This window comes from Notamacropus eugenii, chromosome 1 (genome assembly GCF_028372415.1).
Source record: "Notamacropus eugenii isolate mMacEug1 chromosome 1, mMacEug1.pri_v2, whole genome shotgun sequence".
NCBI classification, from domain to species: Eukaryota; Metazoa; Chordata; class Mammalia; order Diprotodontia; family Macropodidae; genus Notamacropus; species Notamacropus eugenii.
The window spans coordinates 473,162,738-473,185,586 of NC_092872.1; the positions used below are offsets into that span (position 1 = coordinate 473,162,738).

Consider the following 22,849-nt stretch of genomic DNA (forward strand, 5'->3'; position numbering starts at 1 on the left):
TCCTTATACAAATAAAGTCATATGGAAATAATTGTAGAAATCATAATTTGGGGGGATAGGTAAAGGCAACAAAATGAAAATACTACCTAAATTGTCCTACCAATGATTATTACTAACGATACTAAATGATTTTTTTTTGAACTAGAAAAAATAAAAATGCACCTTGAAGAAGACACAGTATAGAATCTCAAGGAAAATAGTGAAAATATGGGAAGCGAGGAGATCTTAAACACTACTAAAAGCCATAATCATTAAAATAATTGAGTACTAATTAAGAAAGAGAGCCTGATCAGGGGAACAGATTAATTACACAATATTTTGCTGCTGTTGTTGTTCAGTCTTTTTCAATCATATCTAATTCCTTGTGGTATCATTTGAGATTTTCTTGGCAAAGTTACTGGAGTGGTTTGCCATTTCTTTCTCTAACTTATTTTACAAGATGAACTAACTCAAACACAGTTAAGTGACTTGCCCAGGCTCACACAGCTAGAAGGTGTCTAAGACCAGATTTGAACTCAGGAAGCTGAGTCTTCCTGACTCCAGACCTGGCATTCTACCCACGGTACCACATGGAAAGAACTTACTATTCAATAAAAATTGGGGGGAGGAAATTGGAAAACAGTCTGAGAGGAACTAAATATAAAATATTATCTCTTTATAGACCAAGGAAAGCTCCAAATTGGTATTTTTCTTAAAAGCAAGTGTGACATTTGTAAACAAATTACAAGAAAAATCTATGGATAGAGGAAAAACTCATGACTAAACAAAGAGTAGAAAAGTTCATAAGAGGCAAAGTGGACAATTTTGATTACAAAAAACTTTAAAGGTTTTTGCATATACATACATACATACATACATACATGCATACATGCATACATACATGCACAAACACACAATGCAGCTAAAATAGAAAAGCAGTAAGTAATTGGGACAGAAGGATCTTTGAAGAAATTTTCTCTGGTAAAGGTGTTATTTAAAAAACATACAGGGAATTGATTAGGTCAGGTCTCATAAGAAATAAAGCCATTTCCCAATTGATAAATGGTGAAAGCATGTGAACAGGAAATTTTCAAAGGTAGAAATCCTAACTATCAACTGTCAGATGAAAAATGTTCTAAATCATGAATAATTAGAGAAATCAAATTAAAACAAATCTGAGGTTTTGCCACATAAAAATGTCAAAATTGCCTAAAGAAAAAATGATGAATGTTGGAAAGAAAAGAAAATACACTAATATACGATTGGTGGAAATACAGACTGGTTTAGCCATTTTGAAGAGCAATTTCAAATTATACCAAAGAAATTATTAAACTGTGCAAACCTTTTATTCTACAAGGTCAAAGAAAGAGGGAAAAAAATACATGTGCACAAAAGTATTTGTAGTAGTTCTTTTTCTGAGGCAAAGGACTGGAAACTGAAAGGTTGGTAGACAAATTGTGATATTGGAATGTGATTGAATAATATCATGCTCCAAGAAACAAAAGGAATATTTTTAAAGAAAGCTGGGATTATTTGTATGAACCATTAGAAGAAGTGAGCAGAACCAGAATAACAATTTATATAATAACAACAATAATGTAAAGACAAACAACTTTGCAAGATTGAAGAACTTTGATCAACATAATGACCAAATATTATTCCAGAGGATTTATGATGAAAACCTGATAGGTCTTAAGATATATCTGTAGATGTACATACATGTAATAATAATAATGTATATATACATATGAATGCAAATACATACATAACTGTATAAATGTAGATGACCTCTCTCTCTCTCTGTATACACGCACATGTATGCATATGTGTATATATACACATGTATTTATGCACATATACATATGTGTGTACATGTGTATATATGTATATATATATACATATTTCTTACAAGGGTTTTATTTTCAGTGGGAGGGAGAAGAATATTTGCTCATTCAAATAAATTAAAAAGGGAAAAGAACAACAAAGAGGTTGAACTAGGTGGATTATATCATGCCTGTCAGCTCTAAATCCATCATCTTAAGAAGAAGAAAAAAGGAGGACACCCACCCAAAATGCTGAGGCATATGATTTGTGTACAAGTTCTCCCCTTTCATTGTTAAAAATCTCACCCATTCCGAGCAAAGTTGGCCCAGTATTTCATCATTGTCCTGCTAAGTTGTTTCTCCTCTTCTGAAGTACCCTCTAAAGATGAATACCACAGATATTAGTATGGGATCAGTATAATAAGGAAGAAAATTTGTCTTCAATTCACACCCCACTCTTTTTTCAAGCACTTATATTTTGTCTTACCATCCTGGTTATCATTGTTCTTCTACTTTATATGGTGACCCATCCTGATGTACCACACCAAGGCAATGCTCTGAAGTTGTCTATAAACCTAACTGGATTGTGTTTTAAGTCTTCCCAAGAATTAAATTTCAGAACTGATAATAAGAGTTAATATGTTTTGAATATTCTACCCTTCTTAAAGACATTTATACATTGTAGAAGACAATAACATAAAGGAATTAATTTAAAATGTAGACTCTCAGCCAGCATCAAGAATGGTAGGAGAGAGATTTGGAGAATGCTGATGAAAGTAAAGCTGATAGATATTACTTAGGAACATTTGTTTTTAAAACTGGAAGGAAGTTCATCTAGTTCAGCTCCCTCATTTTGTAAAATAAGGGAACTAAGTACCAGAGAGGTTAAATGACTTGTACAAGGCCTTACAAATAAGGAGTGGAGTTAGGATTTGAACCCTCAGCCTATGACTCCAAATCCACTGTTATAATAATAGTATTTTCAGTTTTGCATCTAAAACCTGAGAATCTGCACTGTTAACATCAAAACCATTGCTAGTACTGGCCCTTCAAAAGCAAAGGTAAAGGAAACCTAGACTCAGACTTTTCTCTTTTGGCAGCCAATACCTAATTGCCAGAAGTTCAATGATGCCACCTAGAGAAAATGTGAATCAAAAACTGGAGGAACTTATAGAGGCTAAAGCTCTAAGATGAAAGGATGTCCAGTCACATGGCAACATTGTAAACCTCCCAAGTGTTATTGGGCATTTTCACCTAGAATTGTGGAGATTTTTCCAAGTATGGTGTCAACATTTGTCCTCTTCTCTCCCAAATATCTTCCAAAACAGAGCAGATGATCAGCACAAATTAAGCCCTTGGAGCGAAGCTTATTTGAACACTCATGGAAATAGGCCATAGGATACATACTTAGAATCGGAACATCTCTGAGGACAGCTAATCCAACTCATCCTAAAAAGGAATCCTCTCAAGAACATCCACACACACAAAAAAATAAAATGATCATACAACCTCTGATACAGGACCAAGAGCGATGGGAAGTACGCTACCTCCAGAGGCAAAACACAAACACTTTTGGACAATCTTTATTGTTAGGAAATATTTCCTCACATTGGAGTTGAAATCTATCTCACTGCAACTTCTATCCATTGTTACTAGTTCTATCCAAAGAGAATAAGTGTAATACATCTTCCACATGATAGTCTTTCAAATATTTGAAGATAGTCATTAAGTCCAAACAATACCTTTGCTAGAGGCTAAATACCCCCAGTTCTTTCAACCACTCTTCATGTGGTATGGTCATAAGAGACCCCCTGACAGGACTAGGGTTCTCCCCATTTTCCTACAACAGGGATTAGTTTTCCTTCAAATGTAACAAATATTTTGCTAAGATCTAATTGGCCCTTGGCTCCTATAATGCAGCTTCCTGATCACCTGAAGACATTAAACAGGTCCACCCATATGGAATCCAGACCTTCTGACTCCATTGATATCTGAAAGCCTAAAAATCACCATGATCTTTCCTATTGAGACAAGAGGGTTACATATATATATAGAAGCTAAATGCCACTGCGTATTTTTCAAGTGAAACACCTTTTGTAATGGTTCAAAGGCCATATTTTGCTCTAAAATTGAACTTGAAATAACAGGATGCTGATGTTAAGCCTGCTTCTAACAGTCCTGTATCATCCTGTTCACTTTACTCTACAAATTCTCTGTCTCATTAATGTCATTACTAAAATGTTGTGCCTAAAACTGAAGAACATATTTCAGGTGTGGTTGAGTAGGGAAGAGAAGAAATTAAATATCTTCTATCTCCCTTCTTAAAACTTATCTTTGGTCAATGTATCCTCAAGGTTGAATTGCGTGAGAAGAGATGTTTGTTTAGTAGTGACACTTAAGGTTTAGGACAGACTGCCCAGTCAAGTTAACCTGGGGATGCAAGACAAAAGACCTTTGCCCTGGCCCCATATCTGCCAAACTGTATCCACTCCCCTGATCTGGTTTCTTTCTATAAGTCTATGAATAATAAAGGCTAAATAATAAGTAGTCCTCATATTTATTCAGCTCTTTTATGCTACCAAAAGATCTTTATATCTTTCATCTCATTTGATTCTCTCAAATAGTGAGATAACTAGGCTATTGCAAGAATCAAGTTAGACAACAGCATCTACTTATTACCTAGACAATTTTTTCATGAGACTTCTCTAGCCAACATAAGTCCATCACCTTTTAAAAATGGAGCCCCCAAGACAGGGAAAATGTCATCCCCATGGTCTGCCTTCACAGTTGCTGGTTTCATATTTCCCCAAAAGCTTGACCGATGTTGAAATTCATACAAGTAGGTGGGTGCACCTGAAGCTGAAAGGAAAGCAAATAATGGAAAATTCAACATTTCATGACCCCTAACCTGGATGTATTTACAAGGCTGGGGAGAGTTCAGAGGGGTCAGAGGAAAATCTGTGAAAAGCTTATGATCTGATACTTTATGTGAAATTAACTCCCACCTTTGATACTTAGTACCTGTATGAGCAAATCACTTAACCCTCTTGGACCTTAGTTACCTCAAATGAAATGAAAGAGTTGAGCTTAATTGTCTCTGAGGTTCCTTCTATCTCTTGATCTATAATGCTATGACCCTGTAAATGTAGGTCCTAGCAACACAATAGACCTGTAGATATCAATGGAGGCATGCAGGATGATGGCTCACACTGAATAAAGACAATCTTATCTAGTATTGATGCCAATCCCATAATAATTCAGTAAGAAATATGTTCTCTGTACCCCTGATCAAAGAATCTTACAGCTATAAAACTTAGTGGTCATAGTCTAATGTAGTACTCTTCTTTGTGGCATCCCCAACTGATAGCCATTAAGATTATTTGAACAAAATGGCTTATCCTAGATTCCAGGCTCCAGAGGTCATCATGATATATGCAGCTGAGTGCTGTTCCCAGTCTAGGCAGAACAATGCCTCATGCTAACAATGCATCCCTCTCACCTCCAGCAATCATTTTAATCAAGCTATACTGGGTTGTGGAAAGTTCTATGCCATACACCAGGGATACAAAGAAAAAAATAAATAATATTTGTCTTAAAGGAGTTTACATTCTATTGATGGATATAACATTTACATATTATTCAAAACTATATGCAAAATATATACAAAACAATGAGGCAGTTTTGGGAGGGAGGGCACTACAATCTGGAAGACCAAAAAAGACTCTACATAGACAGTAGAGCTTAAGCTGAGCCTTGAAGGAAAAAAGGGGTGCTGAAAGGTGGAAACAAAGGAGTTCATTCCAAGCATGGAGTGCTTGGAATTCCAAGCATTAGGGGAAAGGAAAACATATGGGAAAGAAGCTCTGGGTGTGAGAAAGATCAAGGACTGTTTAGCTGGACTGCAAAGTGCAAGAGGGTAATGATGGATATAATAAACCTGGAAAGGTAGATTGGGGCTGGGTTTTGAATATTTCAAATAGCAAAGAGAGGAATTTATATTCCTTCCTGGAAGCAGCAGGGAAACACTTGAGCACACTGAATATGGAAATGATATGGTCAAATGTGTATTTAAGGAAAATTATTTTGGTAGCTTGTGGTGTATAAATTAACTGAGAGAAGGACTTAGGGTAGGGAGATTGATGAGAAGATCATTGCAATAGTCAGACAAGAACTGATGAAGATCTTAATTAGCTGTGTGAATAGAGAGAAGAGGATGGGTATCAGAGATGTTATGGAGATAGAATAGACAAGATTTGTTGAATGATTACCTGTAGGGAGTGAATAAAAGTAAAATTCAAGGGTGATACTGAGGTTATAAATCTGGGTGTCTGCAATAGTAATGATCCCTTGACAGAAACAGACAAGTTTGGGAAGGAATTAGGAGGGATGAGGGTAAGGTGAGGAAAAGAGGAGAATGAGTTTTGTTTCAAACGTATAATTTGAGTAATCTCTGAAACATTCTGAAATGTTCAATAGGCAATTAGTTATTGGAACTCATGCAAGAGATAAGGCTGAACAGAAATCTGGAAGTCATCTTCATAGGATGATAATTAAATTCATGGAATCTGATGTGATCACCTGTTGACACTGTAGCAAGATTAGAACTGATGGCACAAGACAGGGACTTGATGTAGACCCATATTTAGTATGTGTGGCATGAAATTATTATCCAGTAAAGGGGAGAAAAAGCACTAAAATGTGAGAGGAGAATTACCTCATTGTACTATGTCCCAGCCAGAATTTGAACATAGAGCTTCCATATCCAAGTCCAGCACTCCTTTCCTTACATAGAAAAAAATCTACTCAGCCTCTAGGCAGTGCCTATCCTAAGTAGTTCTATCTCAAGAGCATCCCTGGGTAAAACTTGGGAGAGTTAAGGTTGGTTTTATCATTACCCTCTTCTTTGCTTTTTCTCATAACTCACCCATATGAAATCGAGCCACTATCACAGCTGAGATTCCGATGAACAAGTCTCCCATCATTTCCATAAATAGATATTTCTTTTTCACAGTGTCATTTGTAAATCCTAGATACTCCTCAGTTATCAAAGGAACAATATTTTGAGGGATTTTCTGAAAAGATCAATGGAGGAAGGAGTGAAAAGTATTTAGATATGTATTCATTCATCTTTTTTTCTATTCATCAACTATATACTCTGCACAACATTGCCACAACTAACCTTTTTTACAATGAAATTGCTAATGCATATAACTAACCCTACCATAAAACAATAAAGCCCTATGATAACCCCATTCAGCTAATCACTCATATATCATATTCCTATTAAAATACCCCCACACACAATGCTATTCTTCTTAATATCCTGTTTTTGTGAACCCAACTATTGACATTAAGGGAAGCATGCCTATCAAGCATTTAGTATGTGCTGGACCCTTGTATTAAGAATTTCCAAAGATACAAAGATAAGACAGGGCTCCACTCCTCAAGGCTTACAGTTTAGTGGGAGAATGACATAGTAACAAACACAAGTATAACCAAAGTTTAACATAGTAGGTGTAATAACATAGATGTGAACAGTATGACATGGGACTGCTTCAAGGGTAGGAGAAAGTACTTCAACCTAGTGAAGGAGTGAATTAAAGAATTACATGAATTTCTCACAGGGCTTTTACTTTAACATAGGGAGAGCCCATGGTTTTATTCCTCTACCAATACAAGGGAAAACAAGTTAAAGTATTTTTTGAGTATTTTTTTATCTGAAAGAAAGAAACAATGATGCAATGGAAAGTACACTGGCCTGGGGGTCAGAAAACTTGGTTTCAAGTCTTATTTCAGTCACAGAATAGTTTGTGACCTTGGGAAATAATTTCTCTGGTCCGGGCCTTGGTTTCCCCAGTTTGTAAAATAAAGATGTTGAGCTAGATGGACTTTAAGGTGCTTTGAGCCCTATCATTCTATGTTCTAGGATCCTTTCTGTCTCTAACAATCTATGATTTAAGTTCCTTCCTAGCCGTTATAGTCTTTGGATAAAGATCTCTTACAAGAAGTGGATATGATCTCCAAACCAACAGCATTGCCTTCTCTTGATCCATTCTGTCTTCAAATGGAGGATATTTCATGAGCTACACAAAAGAACCAAATTTCACATAAAGCAACAAGAACAGATAAACAAATGGAATGCAAGAGCAGAGGCCTAAGAGGAGTAAATGCCTCTCCTTACATCATAGCTTCTTGAAGTAACTAAAACTTACAGGTCCTTAGAATTATTTGTCAAAATAGTTGCACAAATCTCCTGAAACTTGGGGAAAACCCTCTACACTGGAAGCAGAGCCATACTTCAATAAAGATTTAAAAGTCAAGAAATAGGCTGGGAAAATGAGCAAATAACAAAAAAAAAACCCAATGATTATATAAGCTTACTTTGGTGACAACGGAGATCAAAACACACTCAGAAGACAACAAAGTTAAAGCTCCTACACCCAAAGCTTCCAGGAAAAATATGAATTGGTCTAAGGCCATGAAAAAGATCAAAAAGAATTTTGAAAATCAAGTAAGAGAGGAAAAATTAGGAAGAGAAATGAGTCATGCAAGAAAAGCATGAAAAATGAGTCAACAGCTTGGTAAAGGAGATTCAAAAAATGCTTAAAAAACAGACTAACTCAAATGGCAAAAAAAATGGTCTAAAACATTAATGAGGAGAAAAATGCCTTAAAAAAGCAGATATGGACAAATGGAAAAGGAGGTTCAAAAACTCACTGAAGAAAATAATTCATTAAAAAATGAGAATGGAGCAAATAGAAGCTAAAGACTTTAGGAGAAATCACAAAACAAAAACAAAAAAGTGAAATAAATAGAAGACAATGTGAAGTATGTCATTGGAAAAACAACTGACCTGGAAAATAGATGCAGGAGAGAAAATATAAAAATTATTGGACTACCAAAAAGCCATGATTTTAAAAAAAGATCCTGGACATCATCCTTCAAGTAATTATCAAGGGAACATCACCTGATATTCTAGAAACAGAGGGTACAGTAGAAATTGAAAGAATCCACCAATCACTTAATGAAAAAGATCCCAAAATGAAAACTCCCAGGAATGTTATAGCCAAATTCCAGAGTTCCCAGGTCAAAGAGAAAATATTACACGTAGTCAGAAATAAACAATTCAAATATCATGGAACCACAGTTATGATAAAACAAGATTTAGCATCTTCTACATTAAAGGGTTAGAAGGCTTGGAATATGATATTCTGGAGGGCAAAGGGGCTAAGATTACAACCTGCAGTCACCTACCCAGAAAAACTGAGTATAATACATGAGGGGAAAAATGGATATTCAGTGAGATAGAGGAAGTTTATGCATTCTTGATGAAAAGATCAGAGCTAAATAGAAAATTTGACTTTCAAATAGACTCAAGTGAAGCATGAAAAGGTAAATAGGAAAGAGAAATCATAAGGGAATTATTAAAGTTAAACTGTTTACATTCCTATGTGAAAAGATGATATTTGTAATTCATTAGACCTTTCTCATTTTTAGGGAAGCTAGAAGGGGTATATATAGACAGACAGCACAGGTGTGAGTTGCATACAAAGGGATGGTATCCAAAAAATAAAATTAAGGGATGAGAGAGTAATGCATTGGAAGAAAGAAAGAGGGAGAAGTAAAATAGAGTAAATTATCACACCTAAAAGAGGCAAGAAAAGGCTTTTACAGTGGCGGGGGAAAGGGAGGGTGTGAGGGGGATTGAATGAACCTTAGTCTCATCAGAATTGGCTCAAGGAGGGAATAATGTACACATTGAATTGGATATAGAAATCTATCTTATCCTATATTATATAAGGGAGGAAGGGGATCAGAGACATTGTGGTGATAGAAAGGAAGGCATATTGGGGAAGGGCGTAGTCAGAAGCAAAACACTTTTGAGGAGGGATAGGGTAAAAGGCAAGAGAGAATAGAATAAATGGGGGGTGGTATAGGATGGAGGGAAATATAGTTGATCTTTCAGAACATGACTATTATGGAAGTCAAGTGTTATGCATGCCTATACATGTATAACCTATATCAAATCACTTACCTGTTCAATGATGGTGTGGGGCAGGGAGGGAAGAAGGAGAGAATTTGGAATTCAAAGTTTTAAAAATGAATGTTAAAATTATTTTTACATGTAACTGAGGAAAAATCCTAAATAAAAAATTGAAAAAAGTTTCCTGCTAATTAATTATATAGCCTGGTGAAGTTTGTCACATAGAATTAAGAGTTCCAAATGCAAGAAATGGGCTACAATGATGAAATCACCATATATTCTCAGAATGTAGCAACTCCATATTGACAGTGAGTTGATTTTACATGGTTGAGTATAAAAGATGGTAGATGCAGAAACACTTGTTATTTTCTTCCAAGGTATTATACATTGGGTAAATAATATAATAAATTAATAAAATAATATTGTAAATAAACAAAATATATAAAACAAGGTGGGTTTTTATGCTTAAAAATGATTTGATGCTTAAGAACAATGTGAAACATATGATGCAACTATTATTCCTCTTTTATAGTTTAGGAGTTTGATACCCAGAGAGCTCAGGTAACTTGCCCAAAATTATACAACTAAGTGGCAGATGTAGAACTCAATCCAGATATTCTGAGTCCACATCATTTTCTTCTACAGCAAATTGAACCAGATACTTATTTACTAGCATTTTTTCTTTATTAAAATTTTTTAAGATTAATTTTAAGCTATAACATTCTACTTCAGACATAAACTTACAACTAACATGAATGACTGATATAATAATCCTAATGTGTCCTCCACCAAAACAAATGGCAAAAATAAAGTTTATTAGTAAAAAAAAAAAAGGGAGGATGAGGTGCCAGAAAAAACCAGAAGAATCTTACAGTTGGGAGAAGCCAGCTGAATTCATTGTTGTTGATGCCCACAATGTAGGGGATGTGATTGAACTGCTTTTCAGCTAGGAGGTCTTTGGGGTTTTTATGGAAAAATACTCCATCCAGGACTGCAGGTATGAAAGCAATTTTCTGTAAGAAAAAAATTATTACACATCCACTCTACCTTCCTCTCCCTTCCCCAAAGAACTGAATTGCATGTTGTTTTGTTGGTTTGTTTGTTTGTTTGTTTTTATGGCTATGACTCATGGGGTATCATATTCCCAGTATCCAACGGTAGGGTCAGCAGGGAGAAGAACCTGAAACTTTGCATTGAGTCTCTGAACCAAAGGACAATCTAAGGGCAGTGTCTTTATCTCTCTAATAAATGGATTATGAATCAATTACTTTTGTCCATCTTACAACCATTACCTTCTGGTCAAAATAAAGAAAAGAATCAGAATATAAATTCTGATCCCTTAGAAAAGGTTAGCCAGGCTCAGTTGGTGGGTCATAAAAAATACTAAGTAACTTGTAGCCTTACTATAAATTGCCACCCCATTTTTTCTAAGGTCAAAAACCAAACTGAAGCATCATTCCTTCACACACACACACACACACACACACACACACACACACACACACACACACACACAGAAATCCTTCCTTGATCAGTCTAGAATATACGGCTCTCTCCCTCATCCAAAGTCGTCCAGTATTCTTTGGGACATTCTACACTGAAATTAGAATTTCAAAAGATCCAAGCTGGAGTCCTGACTCTAATACTTCCTGGTTATGTGTTGTGAGCCAGTTATTTACCCTCCGCATCTCTAAGATGTGAACAGTCATACTTGTACTGACTGTCTCTTAGGCTCAGAAGGAAGGAAAAATCCTATAGAAATGGGTATTCCATTATTCTTCTTGTTCACATATTTACGCTTACACTCTTTATATTTACGTATATTGATGCTTATACACACATTAACTTATAATCTCTTTTAAGTCTGTACTCTGTTTTTAAGTCTACATTAGTCGATAATCTATTTTAAGTCTCTGTTTTGTGTCTTTTGAAAAAGAATCACAGAATTTCAGAGTTGAAAGGCATCTCAAGGAAGATCTAATCTAACCTATGCCAGAAGAGAAAAAAAATCCCCTCTTCATCATAATCAACAGGTGCTTTTTTAGGGGATATGGAACTCACTCTACCTAAGATATCCAGCCTCAATTGACCATTTTGAAACTTATACCGTGGGTTCCTACTTCCCCCATCTGGGTCCAGAATGTGTCTAATCTCTCTTTGGAATAACAGACCTTCGAGCAACTAAGAATAGCCATGATGCCCTTCTAGTCTTCTGACAGCAAAATGTCCCTAGTCCCTTCCCTCATCCTTGAAGCATGTAAAACAGAGGCATGTAACATGTAAAACCTCATCCTTGTCTTCTTAAGGTGGCCCCCAGAAATGAAAGCAGTACTCCAGATTTTCTCTTAACAGGGCAGAAGTGGAGAACTAAGGAACTGCCTGCTTCTCATGCATGGCTATTATTCTTTCCATTTTTCTTTGCTTTTAAGAATTATGAACTTAAATATAAACAAACATGAACATGTTCATATAGAAAGGTAAGAAAGGGGGCTCAGAATATTGGGTCTGGAGTCAGCAAGAACTGAGTTCAAAAGCAGCCTCAGATACTTCCAAGCTAAGTGGCCTCGGGCAAGTCACTAAACCTGTTTACCTCACTTTCCTTGACTGTAAAATGGGGATAATAACAGAACCTACTTCACAAGACTGTAATAAGAATCAAATGACATAATATTTGTAAAGACTTTAGCACAGTGCCTGCACATAATAGGTGCTTAATAAATGCTTGTACTCTTCCCAACGTAAAGGAAAAAGAGGGTTTAAAATAAAACTACAAATTCCCATTATTTACAAGTCATTTTAAAGTACAAATTAAATTTACCATTATGATACCAATAACACCCTGCTTGTCTATGTCTCCTGAATTTTCTTCTGCTCTTTTCTGTATGTTTTTTTAAGTTTCATTGAGACAAAGTTATTCCTTTCTTAAAAGTAGCCCAAGATCACAGTATCTTTTTTTTGACTACTCTATCAGAATCAGAAGTGATATCACACATATCATTCTGTGTATGTATGTATACCAATCATTCTTTCCAGTTGCAAACCCCTTTCATATCCAGTATCTCTTTGATCTTCACAGCCCTATGAATTAGGCAGCATCAGAATGATCCCCATTTTATAGATGAGGAAGCAATCACAAAGAAGTTAGAGGCTCATACGATGTAGAGTAGCAAGAGATCTTAGTGCATAGTCAAAGAAGAGATGGGAAAGGGAAGGGAATAAGCATTAATATAGCACCTCCTTTGTATCAGATACTATATTAAAAGCTTTTTACAAACATTGTTTGATTCTCACAGCAACCCTTTGAGGTAGTTATTATTATCCCCATTTTCAGGTGAGGAAACTGGGGCAAACTGAAATTAAGTGTCTTGCCCAGGGTTACACAACTGGAAAGTACCTGAGTCCAGATTTGGATCAGGTCTTCCTAACTCCAGGCCAGTATTCTACCCACTGCACCAGTAAGTCAGGCCTCCTTATTTAAAACATTCAATTCAGCAAGTATTTATTAAGAGTCAGAGTTATGTAGTGTTTAGGGGCACTGGACTTGGAATCAGGACGAACTGGTTTCATATCATATCTCAGTAAATACTACTTATGTGACACTAAGCAAATAGTTTTAACTTCTCTGTGCCTCAGTTTCCTCAAGTATAAAAATGAGGGGGTTGCATTTAGATGTCATCTAAGGTTAATTTTAGCTCTTAAATCTAGAGTCTTTTAAAAATATTTATTATGCACTAGTCACTGGGAATACAAAATTTAAAACCCAACTAGTCCCATTGTTTTCAACTGTAAAAGAAGGAATTCTATGCTTTCTACTTTTGCAGATGAGGAAACTGAAGCTCAGGAGGGGTGTGAGTTGTCATGGTCTCCTTATTGAAAAGCGGCAAAGCCATGACTTCTGGAATAATTCTAGATCTCCTGACTCTTAATCCAAGCTTCTTTGTATTTTACTACATTGCCATTTATGCAAGCCAGAACACAGAGATAGCCCTTCAGTTTACTATGGCTACTAAATGAAGAAGAGAGGAAATATTTTCATTAGATGCAAACTGGGACTTGAAAAAGCCAGAGGTGATGAGCTGGACAAATTCAGGAGAGGCTTATATTTAGAGACAGTGGGGTTGGAGGGCTAAATACTAAACTACATAGCCTAAGAGGACTTTTTCAGCAAGTGGGATTTCAGGAACAACTTGAATAAAAGAAGGAATTCTAAAGTCTTCTATGACTACAAGACCAGCTAATGGGATGACTAACTTTGTAGTGATGATGATAGTAGAAGAAGAGCCAAGAAGAATGTTCCTTATTGCTGAACTAAGAGAAGGTTTGAAATCTTCAAAATACCAAGTCACTCTAGTGTTGATTTAATAATTAGCTCAAACTAGGTAATCCCGTAGCAAATATTAACCTCAAAGAGAATTTTTTTTTAAAAAGTCAGGTTATTTTAGGCCTTGACCTCATCTCAGAAAGTTACTGAAGGGGAGTCAGCAGCCCAGCTCAGGGGCTTCCCCAGGTGTTTATCTGAAATATACAGGGTCAACCTCTAGAAGGGTGATACAGCTTTGTAGCTGCCATTAGGTAATTGTGTATCTTGGACTGAGCAGCTCAATACTGAAGGGCATGGGATTGGAATGATTCCATTGGGAGAGTAAAGTCCTTTCCTTTTTGATTGTGAATAATTTCATTATTTTTGATTAACTGGAACTTAAAGGAGTCAAGATTTAAAATGTCTACTTAAGAAAATAAGGATAATTTACCTTTGTGGGATCTCCAAGAAAATCTGCAGTAAATAATTTCTGTGGGGGAAAAAAAGGTGAAAAATTTCTCACAAAGAGCTGATCTTGCTATTTCACTTGAAGATTAGGTTTCTTCTCTTAGAGCTTTCAAGGTTATGTACAGAGATGAAGTAGAGAGGATTCTTGTCCCTACCCCTCACAACAGAGTGGTGAATTCCATTAAGAACAAGTCCTGTTGGAACTCAACTTTGGAGTCATCATGCTAGGTCCTGGACAACTCCTCCTAGATATCCTTAATTCTAGGTTTCTTGAGAAGACAGATCTGAGACATACAGGTCTATAAATTAGAAGGAAGTTCATTTTTTTTACCCTTTTGTATAAGGCAAATTTTTCAGTACTCCTCTCTGTTTTTCCCCTGCTCAATTCACTACTGTAGGGAAAAAGCTATGGGGATATACATATGCATTTTTCATTTATATAATCCTGAAAGTAAGGTTGCATTTGGCAAAAACTTTGTCAGTGGCATTAGACCTAATCCAGGAATAATCACCTCATTCTTCATTGTCTACTTTATAAACCACCCAGGGACAGGTGTATTATCTAAGACATCTTGAATGTTTCAACATCTTTGGATCCTTCAAAGATTCCTCACTACTCTCTGCAAAAAGCAGAGAGTTTTGACAATTATCCAAGTCACTCAAGGCCCTGCAAATTGTCTACTTCAGTTTCTTCAGCTGTAAAATAGGGATAAAAATGCTATAATAATTGTATCTATTTACTAGGGTACTTGTGAGTACAAATGAAATAATATTTGTAATGCATTAGCACAGTTCCAGGAACATAGCAGGCACTATAAAAGTATCTGTTCCTTTCCATTCACCCCCCTCTATGTGGAACATAAATCTTGATCACAAGGAAGGGATTGATATTTTCACTTTCCACCATCTCCCAGAGACACACCCTACTGCCATTTACCTTAGCTTTCCCTGGGATGACAGATACTAGAAATATTTGACTACTGATTAATTAAATGTCAAGATATCTCTCATATTTTTCTGATCTATCCTCCTTGGCCTCAGACAGATGGATATAAGGACAGCAGATGTGAAAACCTTACAGTCATTTCCCGGATCATGACTTGGGTGATTTTTACATCAATCAAAGTAAATTGTAGGGGTGTTTAGGTTCATTCTTAAAAGCTTGGTTACCTGTAATTCTGAAAGTCAGAGCTTCTCAGACGTGGGAAGGCATCTATGCTGGCTGGATGTACTGGAGAATCTGAAGTCATAATATACAATGAAACATGCTAAACGGGTATTGGATAAGTACTCTAAGGTCACCTACCATCTTCAGAGTTGTGTTCATGATCTCCTCCTCTGTCTTCTGCCGAATACAGTGAACCATGCTGGCTGAAGTAGTTATTTTACACCCAGTCAGGGTTGTAATTTTCTGCCAAAAACAAACAAACAAAAACATTTAGCTCCATCTGTTGCTATTATCTCTACCTATCAATTGATATTTATGTGCCTCTGGTTATCATTTCTATATTCCAAGAGCAACTTCCATCTATGTAGGAAGAAAAATCAATGATCAAAGTGATCAAAGAAGAGATAGTAAAAGAAACTAGTATCTTCTTAAAAGTATGATCTTGATGGGGTTCAGGCTCTGGAAACCCTCTTGAACTCTCCTTGAATCTTCCTACTTAATTTGATATTCAGATGAGATTATAATTCCCTCAACTGACCTTTCATTATCACTATATCCAACTCTCTATTACCCTTAACCTATCCTAGACCTTCATTGTCTGTTACCTCCAGATTGCCTCTGGCTACTTCCCACTCTTGATCCCATCAAAACCCCATTCTCTTGGTTCCTGGCTCCCACCTCTAGTCACCCCAGACTATTGGCCATTCCCATCAAGATCCTCCTTAGACCCCTCCTCCAATCACCCCAGAGTACTTGGCCAATCCTAGAACCCTCCCATGGTCTTTCTGTGTATAGGATTCATATTGTTTCCATGAAAGTGCTCAGATTCAATCTGGTCTGTAATTAGAATCACAAATGTTCAGATTCCTTAAGAGTCTACCCAATATGGCAAATCTTTAATAAACCTTATTTCTCTTTGACTGAAAGAAGACTTGGGTCAGATTCATTTGGGTAGGACCCATGTGTCACTGTTCAGGATCCCAGCACTGCTAAACTTCAACAATCACAGGGCAGCATCAGCAGTACCAAATATGAAGTCCAACAACTTGGTTCAAGTTCCAGATCTGCCTCCTTATTACCTGACTGACTTTGAACAAGTTCAGTCTCTTAGACTTAGTTATATCTTCTGTAAAATGAAAAAACTGCCCTAGAAAACTTCTAATGTCTCTTTTAGTTCTAAATCTCGTGATTCTATTAATAGATCCCAGTACATGGTATCACAAAAATCTAACAAGCCTACCTCAGTTATTGGTTTGATGTTAGAAGTGAACAGAGATTCCATAAGGACAACTCCACTCTGGGAAATAGCCCGGTGGAAAAGATTCTTGGTCAAAGGAGATACAATCTGAATGAAGAACAGAGAGAAATTAAAATGATGATTTCAAAGGAGAGCCATGACTAAGCTGAAGTAACTCTGATGTTTCTCTAATGCATCAAAATTTAGAGAACATGACAATGGCTATTTTATTCACAGCATAAAATAACTGAGCCTGGTACCTAATTATCAAGAACAATTAATTAAAATAGGAAGCTAATTACTGTTACACTGATTCCCCCAGGTGAGCTCCTCCCCAACCTGCAACATGCCCAGAAAAACCTCTCATTTATCCATGTATATGTTGTTGCCCCCATGAGAATGTAAGCTCCTAGAGAACAATGATTTTTTTTTCTTTTTGCCTTTAAAATTTAATCTCTCTGTATATTGCCTTTTACCTAGTGTGTATTTGATAAAACAAATAGAAGTCCTGGAATCTCTCCAAACCCTGCCTGGGCCTTTCATTCCCAAAGTCTTTTTCCTCCGCTTCAATTTGTCTTCAAAAGATAATCCATGCAATAATTCACATTAGCTGCCTCTGGCACACTTTATGACTTTTGCTCCAGGTGCCCAAATGGTTAGTTAAAACCATCCTAGCCAACTATTTGGGAGGATCAGGGTAGGACAATTTAGCCTTAATAAATGCTAATGGATCACCAGTCCACTATTTTGGAACAAGAATAAAGGAATTTAAAAGGCTTTTTGTTTGTTTATTCATTTCTCTTTTGTGGTCTGATCTTGCCAAGATTGACCATCTAACCAAGAATTTAGTTTTTCAGAAATAACTTCAGAAAAATTAAGCAAGTAACATAAGTGTGAGCAATATGAGCCAGGAATATCTGACAGGGCTAGCTTTTTTTTTTTAATCCAAGGAAAAACTGAAGTGAGTAGAATTTTTCTTCTGGTAATATCAGAATTCCTTTTCATTGTCCCTTTGCAATCCTCATTCATTACTCTCTCCCTTTTTTCCTGTTCTTATCTCTATAAAAATCCACTCTTAAGGAAAGCTGCTCACACAGAAGTGTAGATGACTACTAAAATTAAATAGACTGATCTTCCTAGAGTGACTTAGATCTTAACTATGAACAAAGCTTAAATGCAATGACGTTGCATAATTAGACTATCAGAAGCCAATCCATGCCTTTTGGACAAGGGAACCTTCCAAGAGGCCCTGAAATTGTGGCTGCCTCTAAGCTTGCTTCTATACTCATCTACTATCAAACTGGCAGTGTTCATTGCTACAAAAGGATAAAAGGAATTGAAAATTGTAGTAGGTCAAGAAAAGTCTGACTAATTTGCCATGTCAGTCAAGGATCAGGACTCAGTAGATCAACAAAGACATTTCTTTAGAAGTTGCTATCGCCCTTTTGCTGCAGTACTTAGATAATTCTCGGTAGGCCACCTGCTGGTGAAAAGGAGCTGGAAAGTTTGGCTTTATTCATGTCCCATTATAAAAGTCTTAAACAATCTCTCCCTATAAACATTGTAGATCCAAGCCAGAAAGGGAAAGAAAAAGACAAGAGACTAGAAAAGGAGGAGACAGTCAAGGAAAAAACAAGATGAAGTAAAGAGAAAAATAGGAGGCCGAAAGGAGGGAGAAAAGAAAAGGAGAGAAGCAAAAGTAATTTTCTGCTTTAATTTTTTTCTAATTTTCCAAATGCCATAAACTCTCCCTTCATACTCTTAATAAGTAACAACCTTATCTTTCAGATCTCAAGGAATTCTTTGTTCTGTATCTCGAAGACATTTTATTCATACTGAATGTTTTCTTAAAACCTTGTTGACAAATAGAAAAAGCTGAATTTGTTTAATTAACATGTTAATTGATGTCTTTTTTAAAATTATTTATTGATTTTGAATTACAAAATGAGCAAAAAAGAATATTTCCATGCACACAACAAAAAATAAAGGCAAAATTCAATATAACAACATGATTTTCCATTTCAGACTGTTTATTTTTTTTGAAAAACTATGTAACAAATGCTACACATTGTTTTCAAAACTACCGTACTTTTCAGTGGTTCCTTCTAAATTTTCTTTTGTTCTCTGTTGTGTACTTTTTGTTTCTGTCCCTACTCTGCCCTAGAGAAGAGTACAATTAAATACAAATAGATATCTAGATATAGATATATGCATAAATGCATACACATATGCATATGTGTGTAAAACCATCCTATACATCCTTCAATTTATTATTTCTTTCTCTGAAAATCTACAGCACCTTTTCATAAGTCCTTTATAGGTGGTTTGAGTATTTATAATTCCCAATATGAATTAGTTATTCGAAGTTGTTCTTAGGATAATATTTATGTTACTATGTACAACATTCTCTTGGTACTGCTCATTTCACTTTTCATTATTTCATGTATGTCTTTCCATGTTTTTTCTAAAATCAACCAGCTTGCAATTTCTTGTAGCACAGTAGTATCATATTACCACCATATACCATAACTTGTTTAGCCATTCTCCAGTTAAAGGGCATCTGTCATTTTGACCAGTCTGATAGGTGTAAGATGATCTCAAAATTGTTTTAATTTCATTTCTGTAGTCAATAATGATTTAGAGCATTTTTTCACATGACTGTACATAGTTTTAATTTCTTCGCTGAAAAATTGTCTATTTATATCCTCTGACTATCAATTGGGGAATGATTTGTTTTCTTGTAAATTTTAAAAAGTTCTGCACAAATTTGAGAAATGAAATCTTTAATTGACAGATTATAAAAAAATTTTCCAAATTTTCTGCTTTCCTTCTGTTCTTGGCTACATTGGTTTTATTTGTACAAAACCCTTTTGATTTAATATAACATTTTAATTAATTTCATTACCTAATGGTTCATAACACTTTTCTCAGTCTGAGTCCCAATCAATATTCTTTGTCTGTTTATTCTCGTTCACTTTTCCTCATGTAAGGGCTTGGAGAAAAGTTCTCATTTTGAATGTTGAGTGGCAAAAAGTAAGATTCTATATTGTGTGAAGAGTTGCTTGGGGCAAAGATATAGATATCTAGTGCTATATAGAGCTCGAAAGAGGGAAATTCCTCAGTCTTGCCTATATTGCCCTTTACTGTCTCCTATGTTTTTAGAGGAAAAAACTCCTCAAAGTCCAAACCAAAACCTGAATAGCTTTGTAGTTCCCTGGAATAAAGGGAACTGCTTTTCCCTTTCTGGAAAATTCCATCCATAAAAGATTGTCGTACTGCTTGACCACTTAATCAAGAGATCACACTCCAGCAGTTATGTAGATCTCAAGCATAAGGCTATCATTCTGAAAAGAACTTTGTACTTCTTCAGAGACCTGAGAATATCAGAGAAAAGGCTTTGTCCAACAGAACAGAAAGGTGCGGAAGAGGAACAACGGATGGGTGATGCAGATCTTTCCCTAAAAAGTGCAAAGACTTCTATTCTTGCAATCTAGAGCTTTGAGGTGCCCCTGGTTGCCTTTTGTATGTTACCCATCACTAGGTTTCTGTAACCATGTTCTCCTCCCTACAAACAATGTGGGTAATGGTGAGAGTGAGTGATTCAGATTATGAATGAATATGTTTAACTATTATAGCATTTGCTTCTTAGTTAGAAATTGCTTTATTTAAGAGTGAATGGTGCTATTTTAACTAATTTTTATAAGTGGAAAATATGCTGGTGGATAATCACAAATAAGGTCCTTATTGTAACGTATATTTCTCTCCCAAATTGGAGGTACTCCTAGGATCCTGAAAGTGATTTATAGCAGTGTGGCAGCCATGGTTGGCTTCCCCTATGGAATTCCCCCTCCCTACCCCAATCTTCCGTAATGATTGCAAGTTAAGGTAAGGGAGCCAAACTAACAGGAGAAGGAGCACATTTGCATATGGGATCCATACCCTCTATAAAAATTATGCTCCAATGAGCATAGTAGATATGCACTCTAGTCTTCCGCTTGTGTTTTTTTTTAACTTTGGGTTAGTTCATAAAGGTATCTCTAGATTTCTTTGTGTTCCTCATGCATGGTAGTCTCAGTACTTCAGAGAATTTCTTTATGCTGATTTTTAATAAATTTAATTTATTTTTATTTTATTTTTAATTTCCCAACATTTAGTTTTTAATTTTTTGTTCCAAATTCTCTCATTCCCTCCAACTCTTTCTCCAGTCATTGAGAAGGCAAGCAACATGACACTAATTATACATTTTAAAGCTATAAAAAATTATCTCAATATCTGGCATGTTGCAAAAATAGTAATATGAGCAAGAAAATAAAGAAAGTGAAAAAATGTGCTTCACTCTTCACTTGGAGACCATCAGTTCTCTTTCTCGAAGTGAATAGCACTTTTCATCATGAGAACTTTGAAAATGTCACACATCATTGTATTTATCTGAATAGCTAAGTCTTTCACACTTGATTATCATTACAATATTGCTGTTACACTATTGCTGTTGTAGGGTGTGTTCAGGGAGGACCAGTACTAGTAACAGTATGTTTGGTATGAAAGCTGCCGAGCCCTTTTCAGGGCTCTTACATCTTTGGTGTCCACCTATTCCACCTAACTCTCACCTGTGGCTCCAAGAAGCTGCAGCATGCGCAGCGGCCACACCCAGGTAAATCATTTTGGCAGACAGGCCAAACCGGGTTGAGAGTGACCAAGGGTTCTCAAACCCATTGGTGAGTTAGGGGGGTGTCTACCCCAAGCAAGTGAAGACTTCATCTGGTGGAATGGGCAGGTGAGAACAATTTCTTCCAATGGCCATGAAGGAAGATGAAGCAAGCTATGTAGAGTGCTTAGAGCTTGGTTAGACACCAAAGACACCAAGGACATTCATTGCACCCTGAGCCATTGCCAGCCATCTGGACTCTGTCCTGCCACTGGACTATGATGATTCAGGAGGAGAGAATGAGGCTGATGACTTCATGCAACTCTGCCTCACTTAAATCCAATTTACTCACGAATCAAAAGACATCACCCATACCATTTCACTATTATGCCTCAAAATCCTGTGGCAATAGGCACGTGATGAAGCAACAAGTGTGGATAACCTGGGAGCTGTAGTCACAACCCTGCACGCAGGCAGCCTAAGCCATAGGATTGTTTCTTACTGGAAGCAGCTGTGGGACTCAGCAGCACCCTGGGTGTCTGAGCAGCCTTTTAAGGATCACACTGCTCAGCTCCTGGTGTGAGGAAGGGAGCTAGAAAAGGTGCCCTAAACATTGCCTGTTTACCCAACCCTGGCCTGATTACTGTGACAGGTGGGGAATCCCATTTATGTGGTCAAAACACAAAAAAAGTATGAAAACATCTGCAAAGATGATTCCACTCACCATCGGCACATGCAACGTGCACACACTAATAGACAACACAAAATCCAGTAGACCTGAAAGAAGAACTGCTCTTTTTGCGAGAGAACTCAACAGGTATCACATCCAAATAGCAGGCATGAATGAAAAAAAGGTTGGCAGATGAAGGCCAACTTAATGAGGTTGGAGCTGTATACACCATTTTCTGGAGTGGGCGCAGTGAAGGGGAGTGCCATGAAGTTGGCATGGGTTTTGCAATCAAAACCAATCTAATCAGCAAGCTGGCATGCCTGCCAAAAGGAATGAATGATAGGCTCATGACAATGTGATTGCCACTTGCAGGAAAACATCATACCACCATCATAAGTGACTATGCTCCCACCATGACAAACCCTGATGAAGTCAAAGAAAAATTTTATGAAGACCTAGAGACACTTATCATCAATGTGCCAAAAGAGGACAACTTTATAATTCTGGGTGTCTTTAATGCTAGAGTAGGCTCAGACTACCAGACTTGGCAGGGAGTCTTAGGGAAGAATGGAGTT

General features: G+C 36.5%; 1 protein-coding gene across 1 annotated transcript in view; it reads right to left on the minus strand.

The window, feature by feature from the left end:
- LOC140519364 (liver carboxylesterase 1-like) overlaps window positions 1-22,849 on the minus strand; it is a 101,278-nt gene that overhangs the window by 66,215 nt on the left and 12,214 nt on the right. Inside the window, exons 6-13 of the mRNA XM_072632278.1 lie at window positions 16,963-17,067; window positions 15,861-15,965; window positions 14,538-14,576; window positions 10,659-10,799; window positions 7,805-7,885; window positions 6,727-6,874; window positions 4,530-4,661; window positions 2,109-2,181 (exon numbers count right to left, since the gene is read on the minus strand). Of these exons, the coding sequence (XP_072488379.1) occupies window positions 2,109-2,181; window positions 4,530-4,661; window positions 6,727-6,874; window positions 7,805-7,885; window positions 10,659-10,799; window positions 14,538-14,576; window positions 15,861-15,965; window positions 16,963-17,067 (824 nt within the window). The remainder of the gene's footprint in view (window positions 1-2,108; window positions 2,182-4,529; window positions 4,662-6,726; window positions 6,875-7,804; window positions 7,886-10,658; window positions 10,800-14,537; window positions 14,577-15,860; window positions 15,966-16,962; window positions 17,068-22,849) is intronic.